General features: G+C 35.5%; 1 protein-coding gene across 1 annotated transcript in view; it reads right to left on the reverse strand.

Annotated features, from left to right (window-relative positions):
* Positions 1–1,334: 1,334 nt before the first annotated feature.
* The window catches only part of VWC2 (von Willebrand factor C domain containing 2), a 789,648-nt gene continuing 773,764 nt past the window's right edge, over positions 1,335–17,218 (reverse strand). The window contains exon 3 of the mRNA XM_053714319.1: positions 1,335–1,486. Within this exon, the coding sequence (XP_053570294.1) occupies positions 1,335–1,486 (152 nt within the window). The remainder of the gene's footprint in view (positions 1,487–17,218) is intronic.

The following is a 17,218-nucleotide window of genomic DNA, read 5'->3' on the forward strand; positions in this document are numbered from 1 at the left end:
TTATATCAGAATATATTTTTGCATCCCATAGAAAGTATTAGAAGCTGTTAAGGGATAATTTACACCCAGTTTCAATAAGAGCACAAATAGGTGTAAAAGCGGAAAAAGGAGCTTTCTGAGACCTATTTCCCTTTGAAATTTTAAAACTTGCAAATAATTGTAAAACGTGTTTCAATGTAGAATAAAATTGTGATATGTAATATTTATTGTTGTCCTATGTATAGGAATAGTTGCACTTATGTTCTTATCAAAATATTACTATGTATTTACATATAAAAATATATGCAAGCACATATCTACAAAATTCAAAATAGACCTATGCCTAGTGCAGCAATACATATTACATATATTATTAAAGTGGAAGATATAATTATAATAAAAAATAGTGTTTGCTTATAGTTAAAATATGTATTATAAATAAATGTATCTTTGTTTTTGTTTCTCTTTAGCAGTGATCACAGGTAAGAAGTGCAGACGTTAAACGTGCATTTTATAGTGTAAGGTCGGGTTAAGGTCCGGTTAACTTAGCAACTAACTGGATTTTCAAGAAATCCGACGTCAGATGGAAGCGCTAACACAATGTTAACTTACACCTACACAATAAGAGTGACTGCACGCAATACGCAAAATATTTCAATCGAAACCTGGTACTAAAATGGAGCCGTAAACTACTTTTAACTGTTGGCAACTTCGGACGCTTACGACTCCATTTTCTACGGCTCAATGCAAACGAGCCCATATTGTGTAGTCATAGACTACAGTTCTCTCTCTGACAGTAATACGGTTAACTTGGTAATGTTTTAACAGTCATGTAAGATCAAGCTCATCAGTGCTTATATAAATTTGCATTGTTAATTTATGAGCAAATGAAAACTTTTTTTAATGTATTGGCATTTTTTTTAATAAGCACATTGTTACTTGAAACTATTAATTAATGTAGAACAATTGGTTACCTCGTGTTAAGGCTCTATTTGTGTAAAGGCAAAGAAAGTATTAGACATAGATTTGGTGACTTTTTTAAAATCTGGATGATCTATATAAAACATTCATTTTCATGATCTATAAGGATGAATAGAGAGATACATATAATATTTAGTGTTGTTAAGTAGTAGTAGCGTGAAAAATACACATTTATTCAGAAAGAAATCTATATCTTCAAGTTTCTCAAAATTCGGATATTTTACATTGTATGTAAAAAATACAGTGGTAGGAACAGTTATTTTTCTCAGGTCATTTTTCTTATAATTCCTATCACAGTTTGTCAGATTGTCCATTGCCATAAAGTCATTAATACCTTTGATATAATTTATTTAAATATAAAAAGTGGATTTTTTTTATATCTGTTTGCACTCATGTCTAGTGCACAGAGCTTGGCGCTCAATTCTCCAAGTGCCTTCTTCATAGGTACAGTGGCAAATAGTGCAATCATCTGTCTTCACTTCACGTCCTGCTGGAATAACGGTGGTCTCTGCAAAACAGTTTGGTCCTGCAATAGAAAGGAGAAAGTGCAAAAACATTATTCTTGTTCTGTTGATAAATAATAAAAATCTCTAGTCATTTGCCTTTTTTCTCTATGACATCATAGTTAAAATGTAATTAGCCATAAAATAATTAATTATGTGTAAATAGAAACATGATAATGATTATTTTTAGAAAGAAATATTTAAAATGAATACCTCAAAATTTACAAATAAATCAGTAAAGTTCATTAAAGGAACACTAAAGTCAGAATTAATCTTTAATGAACCAGATAGATCATGTTTTTAACAACTTTCCAATTCACTTCCATTGCCAAAACGTGCACAGTATCTTTATATGCACACTTTCTGAGGCATCATCTCCTACTAAACATGTGCAAAAATTCACATAAATTCATGTTATGATTGGCTGATGGCTATCACATGATACGGGGTGAAAAATGTACCTAACTTTGACATGTATGAGAAAAAAATCTTTATTTTAAATTCAGACTAAATGCTATTACATTATCGTTTTGTCATACAATTATGCTGTATTATTGGTCCTTTAAATAAATATATATATATATATATATATATATATATATTTATACCTGAAGATCATTATTGGTCAAAATCTCTGTGATGACCTTAAATTATATGTTTCAATGGGACATGAGAATGCCACTATTAGTTGGCTATTAAATGTATCACCTGAACATCGATTTTGTTATTTTTTAACAAAATAATTTTTAATTTCAGTAGAACACGACAATCCTGTAAGTTTAAAGGGGCAGTAAACTTACAAACTAATGTTATATAATTCTGCACATAGTGCAGAATTATATAACATTAGCTTACTGGTAGATGTATACATTAAAGTATTGCAGAAAAATTATATGTAAAAGTTAATTTTACCAGAACGCCGCTCCTTGCTTTACTGAGCAGGTCTGGTTTTTACACAGCGCATCGCAGCAACATTGTCTAGTCACAGAGTGCCCGGTCACGCCATTAAATTGAATGTAGCTCGCTCCCGCTACTAGACCAGAGCGGGAGTGAGCTACATTCATTTTAATGGCGCGACTGTAAATAGACAGTGTTGCCGCAATGCACTGTGTAAAAAACAGACCTGCTCAGTAGAGCAAGGAGTGGCGTTCTGGTAAAATGAACGTTTACATAAAAAAAAAATTTGCAATACTTTAAAGTATACATCTACCAGTAAGCTAATGTTATATAATTCTGCACTATGTGCAGAATTATATAATATTAGTTTGTAAGTTTACTGCCCCTTTAAGAGCAAGCAGGAATGCAAACTCCACATTAAAACAGTTTTAATTTGAAAAGACTGTAAGTAAAGCCAATCAGATGTACCTCACACCTCATAGGCTGAACTGAGTGTGTGGCTATTTTACGCTATGGGGCCTATCTATCAAGCTCCGAATGGAGCTTTACGCCCCGTGTTTCTGGCGAGCCTGCAGACTCGCCAGAAACAGCAGTTATGAAGAAGCAGTCTAAAGACCGCTGCTCCATAACCCTGTCCGTCTGCTCTGATGAGGCGGACAGGAATCGCCGGAATTCAACCCGATCGAGTACGATCGGGTTGATTGACACCCCCTGCTAGCAGCCGATTGGCCGCGAGTCTGCAGGGTGCGGCGTTGCACCAGCAGCTCACAAGAGCTGCTGGTGCAATGCTGAATACGGAGAGCGTATTGCTTTCCGCATTCAGCGATGTCTGTCAGACCTGATCCGCACTGTCGGATCAGGTCCGACAGACATTTCCTAAATAGGCCTCTATGCCTGTATGCACTCAGTTTAGCCTATGGATAAGCTGGTACAGCAACTAAATGGCTATACCACCTCTCACCTCTCTTAATTCTGTGACCTTATTTATATATTTACATTAAGATGGTTAGAAGCTGCAGTAAAATATCTTGTAATAGCCAATAGAGCATCTGCTTCTTCTGAACACAACAAATTGAGTACCATTAACTTTGCTAATTATAGCTATTATTAGCTACTGATTATCCCCTTTGGGGAAAAAAGGAGCTAAATAAATAATGACTGAGTAAATGTGAACTAGAAATAATTATGCTAATTATTATTATTGTTAAAGAGAAACTGTGCTTTATTTTTTTAAATAATCTTCACATTCTTAAATACAGTCTTTGAATTATTGTGATAACATTGAATCCCCATTAAACATTACTATAGAATTGCATGGCAATAATGGTTTTTGCTGCTTTCATCTTGAGGGCTAGTTGTGAGGTGGTAAATGTATTGCAGGCTTGTAAACCTCACTATCATATTGTATGGGTTGTTCAAGCTTCCCAGTGTTAGGTTGATGTAGATGTATTTCCAGGGAAATGTATCTCAAAACACTGTCAGTGCAAGCAGAGCCAGCTGGATAGTCATTTTAACAGAAAATGAAGCATACAGAAAATAAAGTTGCTATCTAAAGTAAGCCATGGAAGACCTTGAAGGAATATGAAACCCAAACATTTCCTTTTGTGATTCAGACAGAGCAAACCATTTTAAAAAGTTTCCAATATATTTCTAATATAAAATGTGCTTAGTTCCCATGATATTCTGTGTTGAAGAGATACCTAGTTAGGCATCTGGACTACATGGCAGGAAATAGTGCTGTCATATAGTGCTCCAGAAATGGGCTGGCTCCTAAACGTACGCCCCTGTTTTTCAACTTAAGATACCAAGGGAACAAAGACAATTTAATTATATAAATAAATAAGAAAGATATTTAAAAATCACATGCTCCATCTGAATACTGAAAGAAAAATTTGGGGTTTCCTGTCCCTTTAAAGCCACACAGCCTTCTTAGAGTCTAGTTTATAAATGATAAGGATAAAGAAGCTGCAATGGGGAGCCATGGGTCTGTTTTTCTGAATCTCTCTGGTGTAGCAAGATTATCTAAGAAGTCTTATCAGTATGGTGAGGTCCCACACATAATTTTAGGCTAATTCTGTGAAGCTGAAAAGCTTTTTTTTCCACTATGTAGGGTTTGGATGTGAAAGAGAGATTTATGCATTGCAATATAATACTCAATAACATTTGCAGAATTTTCCTCCAAGCCGACAAGTTTTTAATCAGTGGCCTCTATGGCAGGAATTACACTGAATTAATGGAACCGTAAATATTTATTTTGCTATATAAATGTATGGGGGTCTACCTGTTTTGCAAAGTTCATCAGAGTGGCCTAATTAGGAGTGTATTGTGCACTGGATTTTATCATGTCATCGTATCAAATCAGGATTTACTCATACAAAACATTTGTTTTCTAATTAAAGCCATATTGTCAGTGCATAATATACTTGTGCAAGCACAGCTATATAATTGTTATTAATTTGAGGACATATCATAACTGGTTGAGAACATCTCAAAAAAATCTCATTATGTATCAGAAGCACTCAGGGCCTCATTATCAAAAGGACTCTGGGCTGGCAAGATTATTTAAAGTGAAAATAAATCCTAGTGTTTTACAAACGCTAGGATTTACTATTGGAACAAATAAAGGGCACTTTTATTCATGAAGTATAAGATACTTCATGTAGAAAGCTCATTTATTTGATTCAATCGATCGCCACTCTTAGCTCCTACAGCAGAGCACGGCTAAAAAAAAATTTGGCTAAGAGGTGATGTTTTCACCTCTAAGCCAATAGCCGTGCGGTAAATCCGGCTCCCATGGGTGTCAAGCCGGATTTACTGCGCCACTTTTGGCTAAGAGGTGAAAACGTCACCTCTTAGCCAAAATATTTTTTAGCCGTGGGCTGCCGAAGCAGCTAAAAATGGTGATCGATTGAATCAAATAAAGGAGCTTTCTACATGAAGTATCTTATAGTTCATGAATGAAAGTGCCCTTTATTTGTTTCAATAGTAAATCCTAGCATTCTCTTCAATCAAAGTCTTCTTCCTGAATGAAGGTTCCTTTAAGTGACGTCTTCTTCCTGAATGAAGGTTACTTTAAGTGACGTCATCCAAGATGGTGTCCCTTGAATTCCGATTGGCTGATAGAATTCTATCAGTCAATCGGAATAAAGGTGAAAAAATCCTATTGGGTGATCCAATCAGCCAATAGGATTGAGCTTGCATTCTATTGGCTGTTCCAATCAGCCAACAGAATGTGAGCTCAATCCTATTGGCTGATTGGATTAGCCAATAGGATTGAAGCTCAATCCTTTTGGCTGATTGCATTAGCCAATAGGATTTTTTCACCTTTAATTTAGATTGGCTGATAGTATTCTATCAGCCAATCGGAATTCAAGGGATGCCATCTTGGATGACGTAACTTAAAAGAACCTTCATTCGGGAAGAAGACTTTGATTGAAGAGGATGCTCCACGCCGGATGTCTTGAAGATGGACCTGCTCAGCGCCGGATGGATGAAGATAGAAGATGCTGTCTGGATGAAGACTTCTGCCCATCTGGAGGACCACTTCTCCCGGCTTCGTTGAGGACTTCTTGCCGCTTTTATGAAGACTTCTCCCGGCTTCGTTGAGGATAGGTATCCAGTCTTCAAAGCTGTAAGTGTGTCTTTGGGGTTAGTGTTAGGTTTTTTTAAGGGTTTATTGTGTGGGTTTTACTTTTAGATTAGGGTTTGGGCAGTTGAAAAAGAGCTAAATGCCCTTTTAAGGGCAATGCCCATCCAATGGGGGTTGGTTGTGTGGGTGGTGGGTTTTACTGTTGGGGGGTGTTTGAATTTTTTTTACAGGTAAAAGAGCTGATTTCTTTGGGGCAATACCCCTCAAAAGGCCCTTTAAAGAGCTATTGGTAAATTAGTTTAGGCTAGGGTTTTTTTTTTTTTGGGGGGGGGGGCTTTTTTATTTTGATAGGGCTATTAGATTAGGTGTAATTAGTTTAAATATCTGATCATTTCTTTTTTTATTTTGTGTAATTTAGTGTTTGTTTGTTTTTTGTAATTTAGGTAATTGTATTTAATTTAGGTAATTTATTTAATTGTAGTGTAAGGTTAGGTGTTAGTCTAACTCAGGTTAGGTTTTATTTTACAGGTAAATGTGTATTTATTTTAGCTAGGTAGTTAGTAAATAGTTAATAACTATTTAGTAACTATTCTACCTAGTTAAAATAAATACAAACTTGCCTGTAAAATAAAAATAAACCCTAAGCTAGCTACAATATAACTATTAGTTATATTGTAGCTAGCTTATGGTTTATTTTATAGGTAAGTATTTAGTTTTAAATAGGAATTATTTAGGTAATGATAGTAATTTTTATTTAGATTTATTTTAATTATATTTAAGTTAGGGGGTGTTAGGGTTAAACTTAGGTTTAGGGGTTAATAACTTTAGTATAGTGGCGGCGACGTTGGGGGCGGAAGATTAGGGGTTAATAACTGTAATGTAGGTTGCAGGTGGTTTAGGGGTTAATATGTTTATATATGTCTTTTTTAACAATTTAGTTATGAGTTTTATGCTACAGCTTTGTAGCGTAAAACTCATAACTACTGACTTTAGATTGCGTTACGAATCTTGCAGTATATGCTGTACCACTCACTTTTTGGCCTCCCAGAAAAAGCTTGTAATATCGGCGCTATGGAAGTCCCATTGAAAAAAGACTTTACGCAAATTGCGTAAGTTAATTTGCGTTACGGCCAAAGAAGTGTGCGGTACAGCTTTTTTGACAAGACTCGTAATAGCAGCGGTAGTGAAAAAGCAGCGTTATAACCCATAATCATAATCTAGCCGTAAATTATTAACCCCTAAATCCGCCAACTCCAACATCGCAAACTACCTATTAAAGTATTAACCCCTTAACCGCCAAAGCCCACACGCAATACACCTAACAAAAGTATTAACCCCTAAACAACCAAAGCCCACAACGCAAATAAATAAATTACTAAGCCCCCTAGCCTAACACCCCCTAACCTAACACTCCCTAAATGAACCAAAATTACCTAAATTACAAACTACTAAAGTTACTATTAAAATAAAAAAACTAGCACTACTTTAAAAATTAAAATAAACCAAGTATAAATTAAAGGGACAGTCTAATCAAAATTTAAATTCTGGTGTCCCTTTAAGATAATTCTGGTGTCCCTTTAAGATAAAATTACAGAAAATAAAAAAAATCTAAGATTACATAAAATAAAAACAAAATTACCAAATTTTAAAAAATTATACCTAATCCCCATGAAAATAAAAAAGCCCCCCCAAAATAAAAACACCCCCTACTCTAAGAATAAACTACCAGTAGCCCTTAAAAGGGCTTTTTGCAGGGCATTGCCCCATGATAATCAGCTCTTTTACAAAAAATACACAAAGTCCCTTGTAACAGTAAAAGCCCCGCACACACCAAACCCCCCCAAATAAAAGAATCTAACACTAAAAAACATAAACTACCCATTGCCCTGAAAAGGGCATTTGTAAGGCATTTAGCTGCCCACCCTATCTAAATTAAAAAGAAATACAGGGAGTGCAGAATTATTAGGCAAGTTGTATTTTTGAGGATTAATTTTATTATTGAACAACAACCATGTTCTCAATGAACCCAAAAAACTCATTAATATCAAAGCTGAATAGTTTTGGAAGTAGTTTTTAGTTTGTTTTTAGTTATAGCTATTTTAGGGGGATATCTGTGTGTGCAGGTGACTATTACTGTGCATAATTATTAGGCAACTTAACAAAAAACAAATATATACCCATTTCAATTATTTATTTTTACCAGTGAAACCAATATAACATCTCAACATTCACAAATATACATTTCTGACATTCAAAAACAAAACAAAAACAAATCAGTGACCAATATAGCCACCTTTCTTTGCAAGGACACTCAAAAGCCTGCCATCCATGGATTCTGTCAGCGTTTTGATCTGTTCACCATCAACATTGCGTGCAGCAGCAACCACAGCCTCCCAGACACTGTTCAGAGAGGTGTACTGTTTTCCCTCCTTGTAAATCTCACATTTGATGATGGACCACAGGTTCTCAATGGGGTTCAGATCAGGTGAACAAGGAGGCCATGTCATTAGATTTTCTTCTTTTATACCCTTTCTTGCCAGCCACGCTGTGGAGTACTTGGACGCGTGTGATGGAGCACTGTCCTGCATGAAAATCATGTTTTTCTTGAAGGATGCAGACTTCTTCCTGTACCACTGCTTGAAGAAGGTGTCTTCAAGAAACTGGCAGTAGGACTGGGAGTTGAGCTTGACTCCATCCTCAACCCGAAAAGGCCCCACAAGCTCATCTTTGATGATACCAGCCCAAACCAGTACTCCACCTCCACCTTGCTGGCGTCTGAGTCAGACTGGAGCTCTCTGCCCTTTACCAATCCAGCCACGGTCCCATCCATCTGGCCCATCAAGACTCCCTCTCATTTCATCAGTCCATAAAACCTTAGAAAAATCAGTCTTGAGATATTTCTTGGCCCAGTCTTGACGTTTCAGCTTGTGTGTCTTGTTCAGTGGTGGTCGTCTTTCAGCCTTTCTTACCTTGGCCATGTCTCTGAGTATTGCACACCTTGTGCTTTTGGGCACTCCAGTGATGTTGCAGCTCTGAAATATGGCCAAACTGGTGGCAAGTGGCTTCTTGGCAGCTGCACACTTGACTTTTCTCAGTTCATGGGCAGTTATTTTGCGCCTTGGTTTTTCCACACGCTTCTTGCGACCCTGTTGACTATTTTGAATGAAACGCTTGATTGTTCGATGATCACGCTTCAGAAGCTTTGCAATTTTAAGAGTGCTGCATCCCTCTGCAAGATATCTCACTATTTTTGACTTTTCTGAGCCTGTCAAGTCCTTGTTTTGACCGATTTTGCCAAAGGAAAGGAAGTTGCCTAATAATTATGCACACCTGATATAGGGTGTTGATGTCATTAGACCACACCCCTTCTCATTACAGAGATGCACATCACCTAATATGCTTAATTGGTAGTAGGCTTTCGAGCCTATACAGCTTGGAGTAAGACAACATGCATAAAGAGGATGATGTGGTCAAAATACTCATTTGCCTAATAATTCTGCACTCCCTGTATATATATATATATATATATATATATATATATATATTATTAAAAAAACCTAAGCCTAACCCCCAGGTTAATACTCACCATTCCTGAAGTCTGGCGAAGAAAGTCCTGTCACATGCGGTGAAGTCTTCTTCCAAGCGGCGACCTCTTCTTCCAGGAACAATCCAACCTGGAGAGGAGGGCGGAGATGAAGACCGGCGACCCTGGAACTGAAGACCAGCGAGCCTGGAACTGAGTAACTTTCATCCTATTGGCTGATTTGAATTTGAAGAATCAAATCAGTCAATAGGAATTCAAGGGACGCCATTTTTAATCCTTTGAATTCTCAATCCAGTGTGCAAAGGCGATCGTACAAAGAGGATCCTCCATGGCTCCGCAGTCTTCAGTTCCAGAGTCGTCGGTCTTCATCACCCCCCACCGCGCTGGGTTTGTTTCTGGAAGAAGAGGTCCCTGCTTGGAAGAAGACTTCACCGCATGGGACAGGACCTTCTCCGCCGGACCTCAGGAATGGTGAGTATTAACCTGGGGGCTAGACTTAGGTTTTTTTAAAATCTACATATATATATTTTTTTTTTAATTTAGATAGGGTGGGCAGCTAAATGCCCTGTAAATGCCCTTTTCAAGGCAATGGGTAGTTTAGGTTTTTTAGTGTTAGGTTCTTTTATTTGGGGGGGTTTGGTGTCCGCGGGGGTTTTACTGTTAGAAGGGACTTTGTGTATTTTTTGGCGGTTTAGGGGTTAATACTTTAATAGGTAGTTTGCGATGTTGAGGTTTGCAGATTTAGGGGTTAATAATTTAGTTATTACTTGCGGTGTGGGTTTGATGGTGGATATAGGGGTTAATAGTTTAATTATGCATATTGCGTTGTGGGGGTTGTCGGTTAAGGGGTTAATACATTTATTATTAGTTGTAAGAGGAGGATTGCGGATATAGGGGTTTTATGTGTCTGACTTATTTTTGGGAGGCTTGTTAGACTTTTACCGGAGATTAGATTTTTTTTTTTTAGTTTTCTTAGGTGCCAGCAGTTTCTAAAGTTCCGTAAGTCAGTAGCGACTCCAGAAATTTGTATTTATGCTATTTTCTGGACATTGCTAGTTTATCCGACTTATGGCACTTTATGAACTGCTGGCGCCTTATATGTGCGAGGTAAAATTACGGGCGGCGTGGGTTTCAGCGCTTGCGCTGAAGCCTGCACCGTATATATGTAATCGCTCCCCCGGTTGTTAGAAGCTACTTTTTTTGACGTTTTGATACAGGATTAAATTTTTAAAGTGCGCCCCCTGCTCACTACTCCAAACACAGTGAATTTTCCCTTTCCAGTGAGCTCTATTACTTTCTATAGGAGACATCTCACCACTCGCAGGGACTGTCCCTTTTTAAAGATAATTTCACCAAGGCAGCCCCTGCGATGGTTGGTGTGAAAAACCACATCAGAACTGGCAAAGTTTAGATAAACGGCTCCTTACTCATATGCTAGTAGACTATGATTTACCTTTTGGGCATACTTTAATTAGGTTGTTTTGGAAAAAAATAATGCCTCTAGCTATTAAAGCCTCATTTAATAACAACTAACAGTCAAATGATGCACATGTAATTCATGTAGAACTCAGCCATGAATGAAACCTAACAACATACAAACATACCTAGCTGGTAAATAAACTAATGAAAATAATGCAGAACATATGCAATTTATACATGTTTTTGTGTAAGAAGGCACACTGGTTTGTTTAATTTGTATTTTTTTACATTATGTATTGCAATCCATATAAACTCTAGGATTTCTTGCAGTAATTTACTTACCTTAATACTACTGCATCCTATCTAGTATAATTATCTGAGTCTACAAGACTGTTCCAACGGAAGGTTTAAATAGAAAAGGCTATGACTAAAAGCCTTCATGCAATGAGTCAATTATTATCAAAGAGGTAGACCGGCGAGCCTGGAACTGAAGACCGGCGAGCCTGGAACTGAGTAACTTTCATCCTATTGGCTGATTTGAATTTGAAGAATCAAATCAGCCAATAGGAATTCAAGGGACATATTTTTTAATTGTGTCCATTGAATTCTCAATCCAGTGTGCAGAGGCGATCGTACGGAGAGGATCCTCAACGCTCCATGGCTTCACGGTCTTCAGTTCCGAGCTATTGTTCAAGCTAACCCAAAGTACAAAGTACAGCTGTCAAAAATCCAGCAATGTCACTGATCTGTGAAAGTGCACTGCTTCTGTCCCAGGATTCAGCAATATGTGTGCTACAAGATAACAGCACCCAGTAAACTAATGCAGAGCTTTACCAGTTGACCCCTGTGATGATTTAAAATATGATAATAGCTTTGAATAAAGCTGCAGGTAGAGCAGGAAAAACAATAGTTGTATGAGCAGTAGCCATGCTACCATAGTTTTACCCAGTAGTTTAATGCCATGGCTGAAGAACATGAAGTGACTGATCCTGGTGTTACCATTAAACGGACAGTAAACACCAGAATTTGTGTTGTTTAAAAAGGTAGATAATCCCTTTATTACCCATTCCCCAATTTTGCATAACCAACACAGTTCTAATAATATAATTTTTACCTCTGTGATTACCTTGTATCTATGCCTCTGCAAACTGCCCTCTTATTTCAGTTCTTTTTAAAGACTTGCATTTTTAACCAATCAGTGCTGACTCCTAGGAGCTTCACGTGCCTGAGCTCAATGTTATCTATATGAAACACATGAACTAACTCCTTCTAGTGGTGAAAATCTGTCAAAATGCTTTCATATTAGAGGCAGTCTTCAAGGTCTAAGAAATTAGCACATGAACCTCCTAGATTTAGCTTTTAACTAAGAATACCAAGAGAACAAAGTAAAATTGGTAATTAAAGTAAATTGGAAAGTTGTTTAAAATGACATGCCCTATTTAAATAATGAATTATTTTTTTTTTACTTTACTATCCCTTTAATTAAAGATACTGCAATGTTCAGTTAGAAACCAGTAGTACATTGCTGCTCCTTCAACACATGATACCAAAAGTATGAAGCCAATTTGACAATAAAAGTAAACTGGAAAATTGTTTAAAATGGTATGTTCTATCTAAATCATGAAATATTTTTTTGGGGTTTCATGTCCCTTTAAGCTTAAAGGGACACTGTACTGTAAAACTTTCCCTTGATGTGTTTTCAACGGCATGCTATTTAGCAGCAGAGTATTTGTTGGTTAGATGGTTTTACACATTGAAATCACCACCCATTTTTTTTTAAATACAAATGGGTTGTGCCTGCTGGAAGAGCAGACAGGCTTTTTTATATGTATTTCTCTATACACAAAGGCCAATACTTAGTTTTTAGATGTTTTGTTATGGGTATTGGGTTCAATGAGCAAGAACAGTTATTTGAATATGAATAGCATTTAATTTTATGCAACTGATATAGCAAGTTAATCTGAACAAATTAAGAAGAAAATTGCAGTACATTGTCCTCTTAAATTATCTCACAATCCTCTAGAGTGACCAATCCATATTGTATTCTATACAGCATATTCACTAAAGCTCAATAATGTCTCCATACTTTATAAATATAATGCAAAGAATAATGCTGCTAATTCTTTGTCTCACATTTGGATGCTAACAAATCTTTCCATTACACTGTCTCAAATATAGCACGTTTATTTCCATAGATTCCACCTTATTGGCACCCAAATAACTGTTACTGATTCTGTGACACACACTTCCATAAAAAAGCATATGCCTACAATTATCATAACACATTGTATTAAATGGATAGAAAAGTACAAATTAAACTTTCATGATTCAGATAAGGCATGTCATTTTAAACAACTTTCTAATTTACTTTTATCATCAAATTTGCTTTGATCTCTTGGTATTCTTAGTTGAAAGCTAGGTAGGATCATATGCTAATTTCTAAGCCCTGGAAGGTTGCCTCTTATCTGGATGCATTTGGCAGTTTTTCACAGCTAGAGGGCATTAGTCCATGTGTTTCATATAAATAACATTGTGCTCAAGCACGTGTAGTTATTTAAAGGGACAGTAAACCTTAAAAATAATGTTATATAATTCTGCACATAGTGCAGAATTATATAACATTATTTAGGTGCTATAGCCATAAAAGCATTTTTTCCTTTTATATTTTGCTAAAATACGGCGCTTTTACAGACCCGCTCTCTGCTCTCTGCTGAGCGGGTCTGTAATATTCAGTCAGCACATCGGGCCAGCTGTATAGTCACAGCCTGGCCCGACCGCGCCATAAGACTAAGTGCAGCTCGCTCCTCTGTGACTATACAGCTGGCCCTATGCGCTGACTGAATATTACAGACCCACTCAGCAGAGAGCAGAGAGCGGGTCTGTAAAAGCGCCGTATTTTAGCAAAATATAAAAGGAAAAAATGCTTTTATGGCTATAGCACCTAAATAATGTTATAGAATTCTGCACTATGTGCAGAATTATATAACATTATTTTTAAGGTTTACTGTCCCTTTAAGAGTCAGCACGAATTGCTTGAAATGCAAGTCTGTCAAAAGATCTGAGATAAGGAGGCCTTTATTATCCCTTTATCCAAAGTACTGTTTTTCCTAAAATATATTTTAGATGGATTTATCACATTTCCTATCCAGAATGTGAAATAACAGGGATTAAACAGCCTAAATAATTTAATGTAGGAATACACATAATTTATAACACAAACAGCAGATGTATCAAACCTTGGTACTGATGGTTGATACAGGTCTAAACATTGCTTCTTAGATAAAGCATACCATATAACGGAGGCATTTTATGTAAAATGCAATAGTAGAAAAAGATACGATGGGATATGTAAATCAACTGGTTTTTACAAGTGTGGAGTAAGACCTTGAAAGAATTGCTAATTTTTAACTAGCTGAAATTAATTCAGTTTCCTGTGTAACACAAAAAGCTCTACCAATTAAGATCTCATCTAACATTATAGGCATCTAAGCATTTTAGAAACATGAAAATCCATAAAAAAATATCTTTATAGACGTAAATAATGTTGCCAGACAAATATGAGGTGGGAACAGACATGAAAAACAAGAAAATAATTTTATATGAACTCAGAATGTAGCATTGCCGTAATAACAGGACAGCATTTTGTTACAAGCATAAATAAATGTTTAATAAAAATGTGCTTAACATTTCTCATGGTTGCTTACAATTTGATGTACTTAAAATTGTAACCTATATCTTGAAAATTAAAATTATAGAATTTTTTTATTTTAAATCAGGTAAAATTGATTGTATGTATATGTATCAATTTAATGGCTTAGACTTTGTTTGCCATTAAAACGTCCCTTCTAATTAATATAGGGTTGATCACAATTCTTTAAAAAGTGTATCTATTGTTTTTTTCTTTTTTAGAAAAAAGAAAAAAAGTTCAACCCCAAAGATACGATTTAGGATTTTAATGCTGCAAACAATATGGTATTGTTTAATTAAACATTCATTTGCAAAAATCCCATAGAATAAATTTAATTTTTAAATACCAGAACATCACTCTTGCTCAAAAGAAAAGCTACAATACATTCTAAAATAAACTCTTTTATATAAAAGATATATTTTAATGCCTGTTTTAGAGATTAACTATTTTCTCATTTTAAATAGATATGGAAATCTTATTAAAGGGATACGAAACTTAAAAAGTTTATTTTGTGACAGAGCATACAATTTTAAAACAATCCAATTGATTTCTATTATCAAATTTGCTTAATTCCCATGGTATTCTTTCTTAAAGAGATACCTAGAAGGTGGGTGTCTGGAGAACTACAGGGCAGGAAATAATGCTGCCATCTAGTGCTCTTCCAAATGGGAAACATTTTTGCAAAACTGCTGCCATAAAGTGCACCAGATACTTAAAGGGACAGTCAAGTCCAAAACAAACTTTCATGATTCAAATAGGGAATGTCATTTTAAACAACTTTCGATTTTACTTTTATCACCAATTTTGCTTTGTTCTCTTGGTATTCTTAGTTAAAAGCTAAACCTAGGAGGTTCAAATGCTAATATCTGAGACTTTGAAGCCAGCCTCTAATCTCAATGCATTTTGACAGTGGTTCACCAATAGAGGGCATTAGTTCATGTGAATTTACCGAGGAGTGAGCACTGATTGTATATATGGAAATGCCCAGGGGGACTTGCTGCAAACAAAACTATGCCTGAATTAAAGGGGTTAATGGGGGCTAAAACAGAAACAGTTTTGCAGGTAAGTTTTGCCTGCATTATATATTTAGGAACGTATCTTATTCATGCTGTTGTATGTCCCTTTAACTCACTGCTTTTCAACAAAGATACCAAAAGAATGAAGAAAATGTATAAAAGAAGTAAAATAGAAAGTTGTTTAAAATTGCATGCTCTATCTGAATCATGAAAAAAAAATATGTGATTCATGTCCCTTTAATGACCCAAGGGAGCCTTGCAGAGACTAAACCATTTTGTTCTGATAGAAATTAGCTTTAGCTATTTCAATTGTAAATGAAAATAATAATAAAGCTAACAGTGAAAGCTGAACTGTAGATATTGTATTAAATACAAAGCAATTAATGTTGAATAAAAAGGCAGAATTAAAAGGTAAAAATGTTTGAATGAACAAACAAAATATACAACTATAATTAAAACATTTTTTTTTGTTCAGCATGGAATGAAAATACATTCATTTTAAATAATCCCTGCAAGATCTTCTTAATTAAAAAATATACATAATTTAAGCTTAATCTTTGTTCATGTTGTAATATAATTATCAAAGAGTCAAACATTTTGTTTTGTCTTTAGTGTTCTGATAAATGTACCATATTTTCTGTTGAATACGAAAACACAAGTTGTTGGTCTTAATGGCTCAATAGATGAATAATTTGCTAGTTTAATGTATGCAGGGACAGCAGAAAAACTATTAAACAATACTTTCATCTATCAATAAGCTTATGCAAAAATCCTTAAACTGCACAAGGTTAGGCCCTTTAATAAATTTACCCCCCCCCCCCCAAGAAATTCTTTCATATGATTGGCTTCAGTGTACTAAGTAACTATAAACATATATGCACATGTATAGTTTACATTAAAACTTCCATTGGTTAATTAGTTTGTGGCATAAACAATCTTACAACCTGTTCAAAAGAAGTTGCTGGATAACAAAGGCAAATACATTTTGACACTAATTTTTATTTATTTTTTTAAATTCAATTCCATGCCAGTCCATTAGAAAATGTTTTTAAATAACGCAATTTAAATACATTTTATGATTTCTTCTTTTTTCCTATTCTATTTTTCTCTTTGCCTTGATTATGCTTTTGCTGGTTTTAGAAGATCCAGTGTATTACAAAGTAAACAGCCCAGCATTAGTTGTGTGGGTGGAAGTCCAGAAGTTGAGTGAGAATTATTCCTAGACCACTTAATCGATTTTAAAAAAGTTTAATTTTAATTTTTCAATCTTTCAAGTTTAAACACACAACAGAAAAACTCACTGCGCTAAAATGCCCTCATAAATATACTTTTCAAAATTATATTTTAAAAAAAACTATATACAAACCGTATTTATATTTAGTAGCAGTTCAAATGAATAACTATAGTATAACCGCTTCATATTATTCCTCTTGAGAAAGCCCATCCGCTCAGACGGGGGAAACGCGTTAAGGTGGTTTTTGTATAAGCGATATACATCTTTGAGTTGTTCCAGCTATCACAGGTCGTAGGTGGGAAGTGGAGATCAATATCATTATACCCCGCTGCTCCTGTGTGATCATCTTTAATTCTTACGAACATATT

Source organism: Bombina bombina, chromosome 5 (assembly GCF_027579735.1).
Source record: "Bombina bombina isolate aBomBom1 chromosome 5, aBomBom1.pri, whole genome shotgun sequence".
Taxonomy (NCBI): Eukaryota; Metazoa; Chordata; class Amphibia; order Anura; family Bombinatoridae; genus Bombina; species Bombina bombina.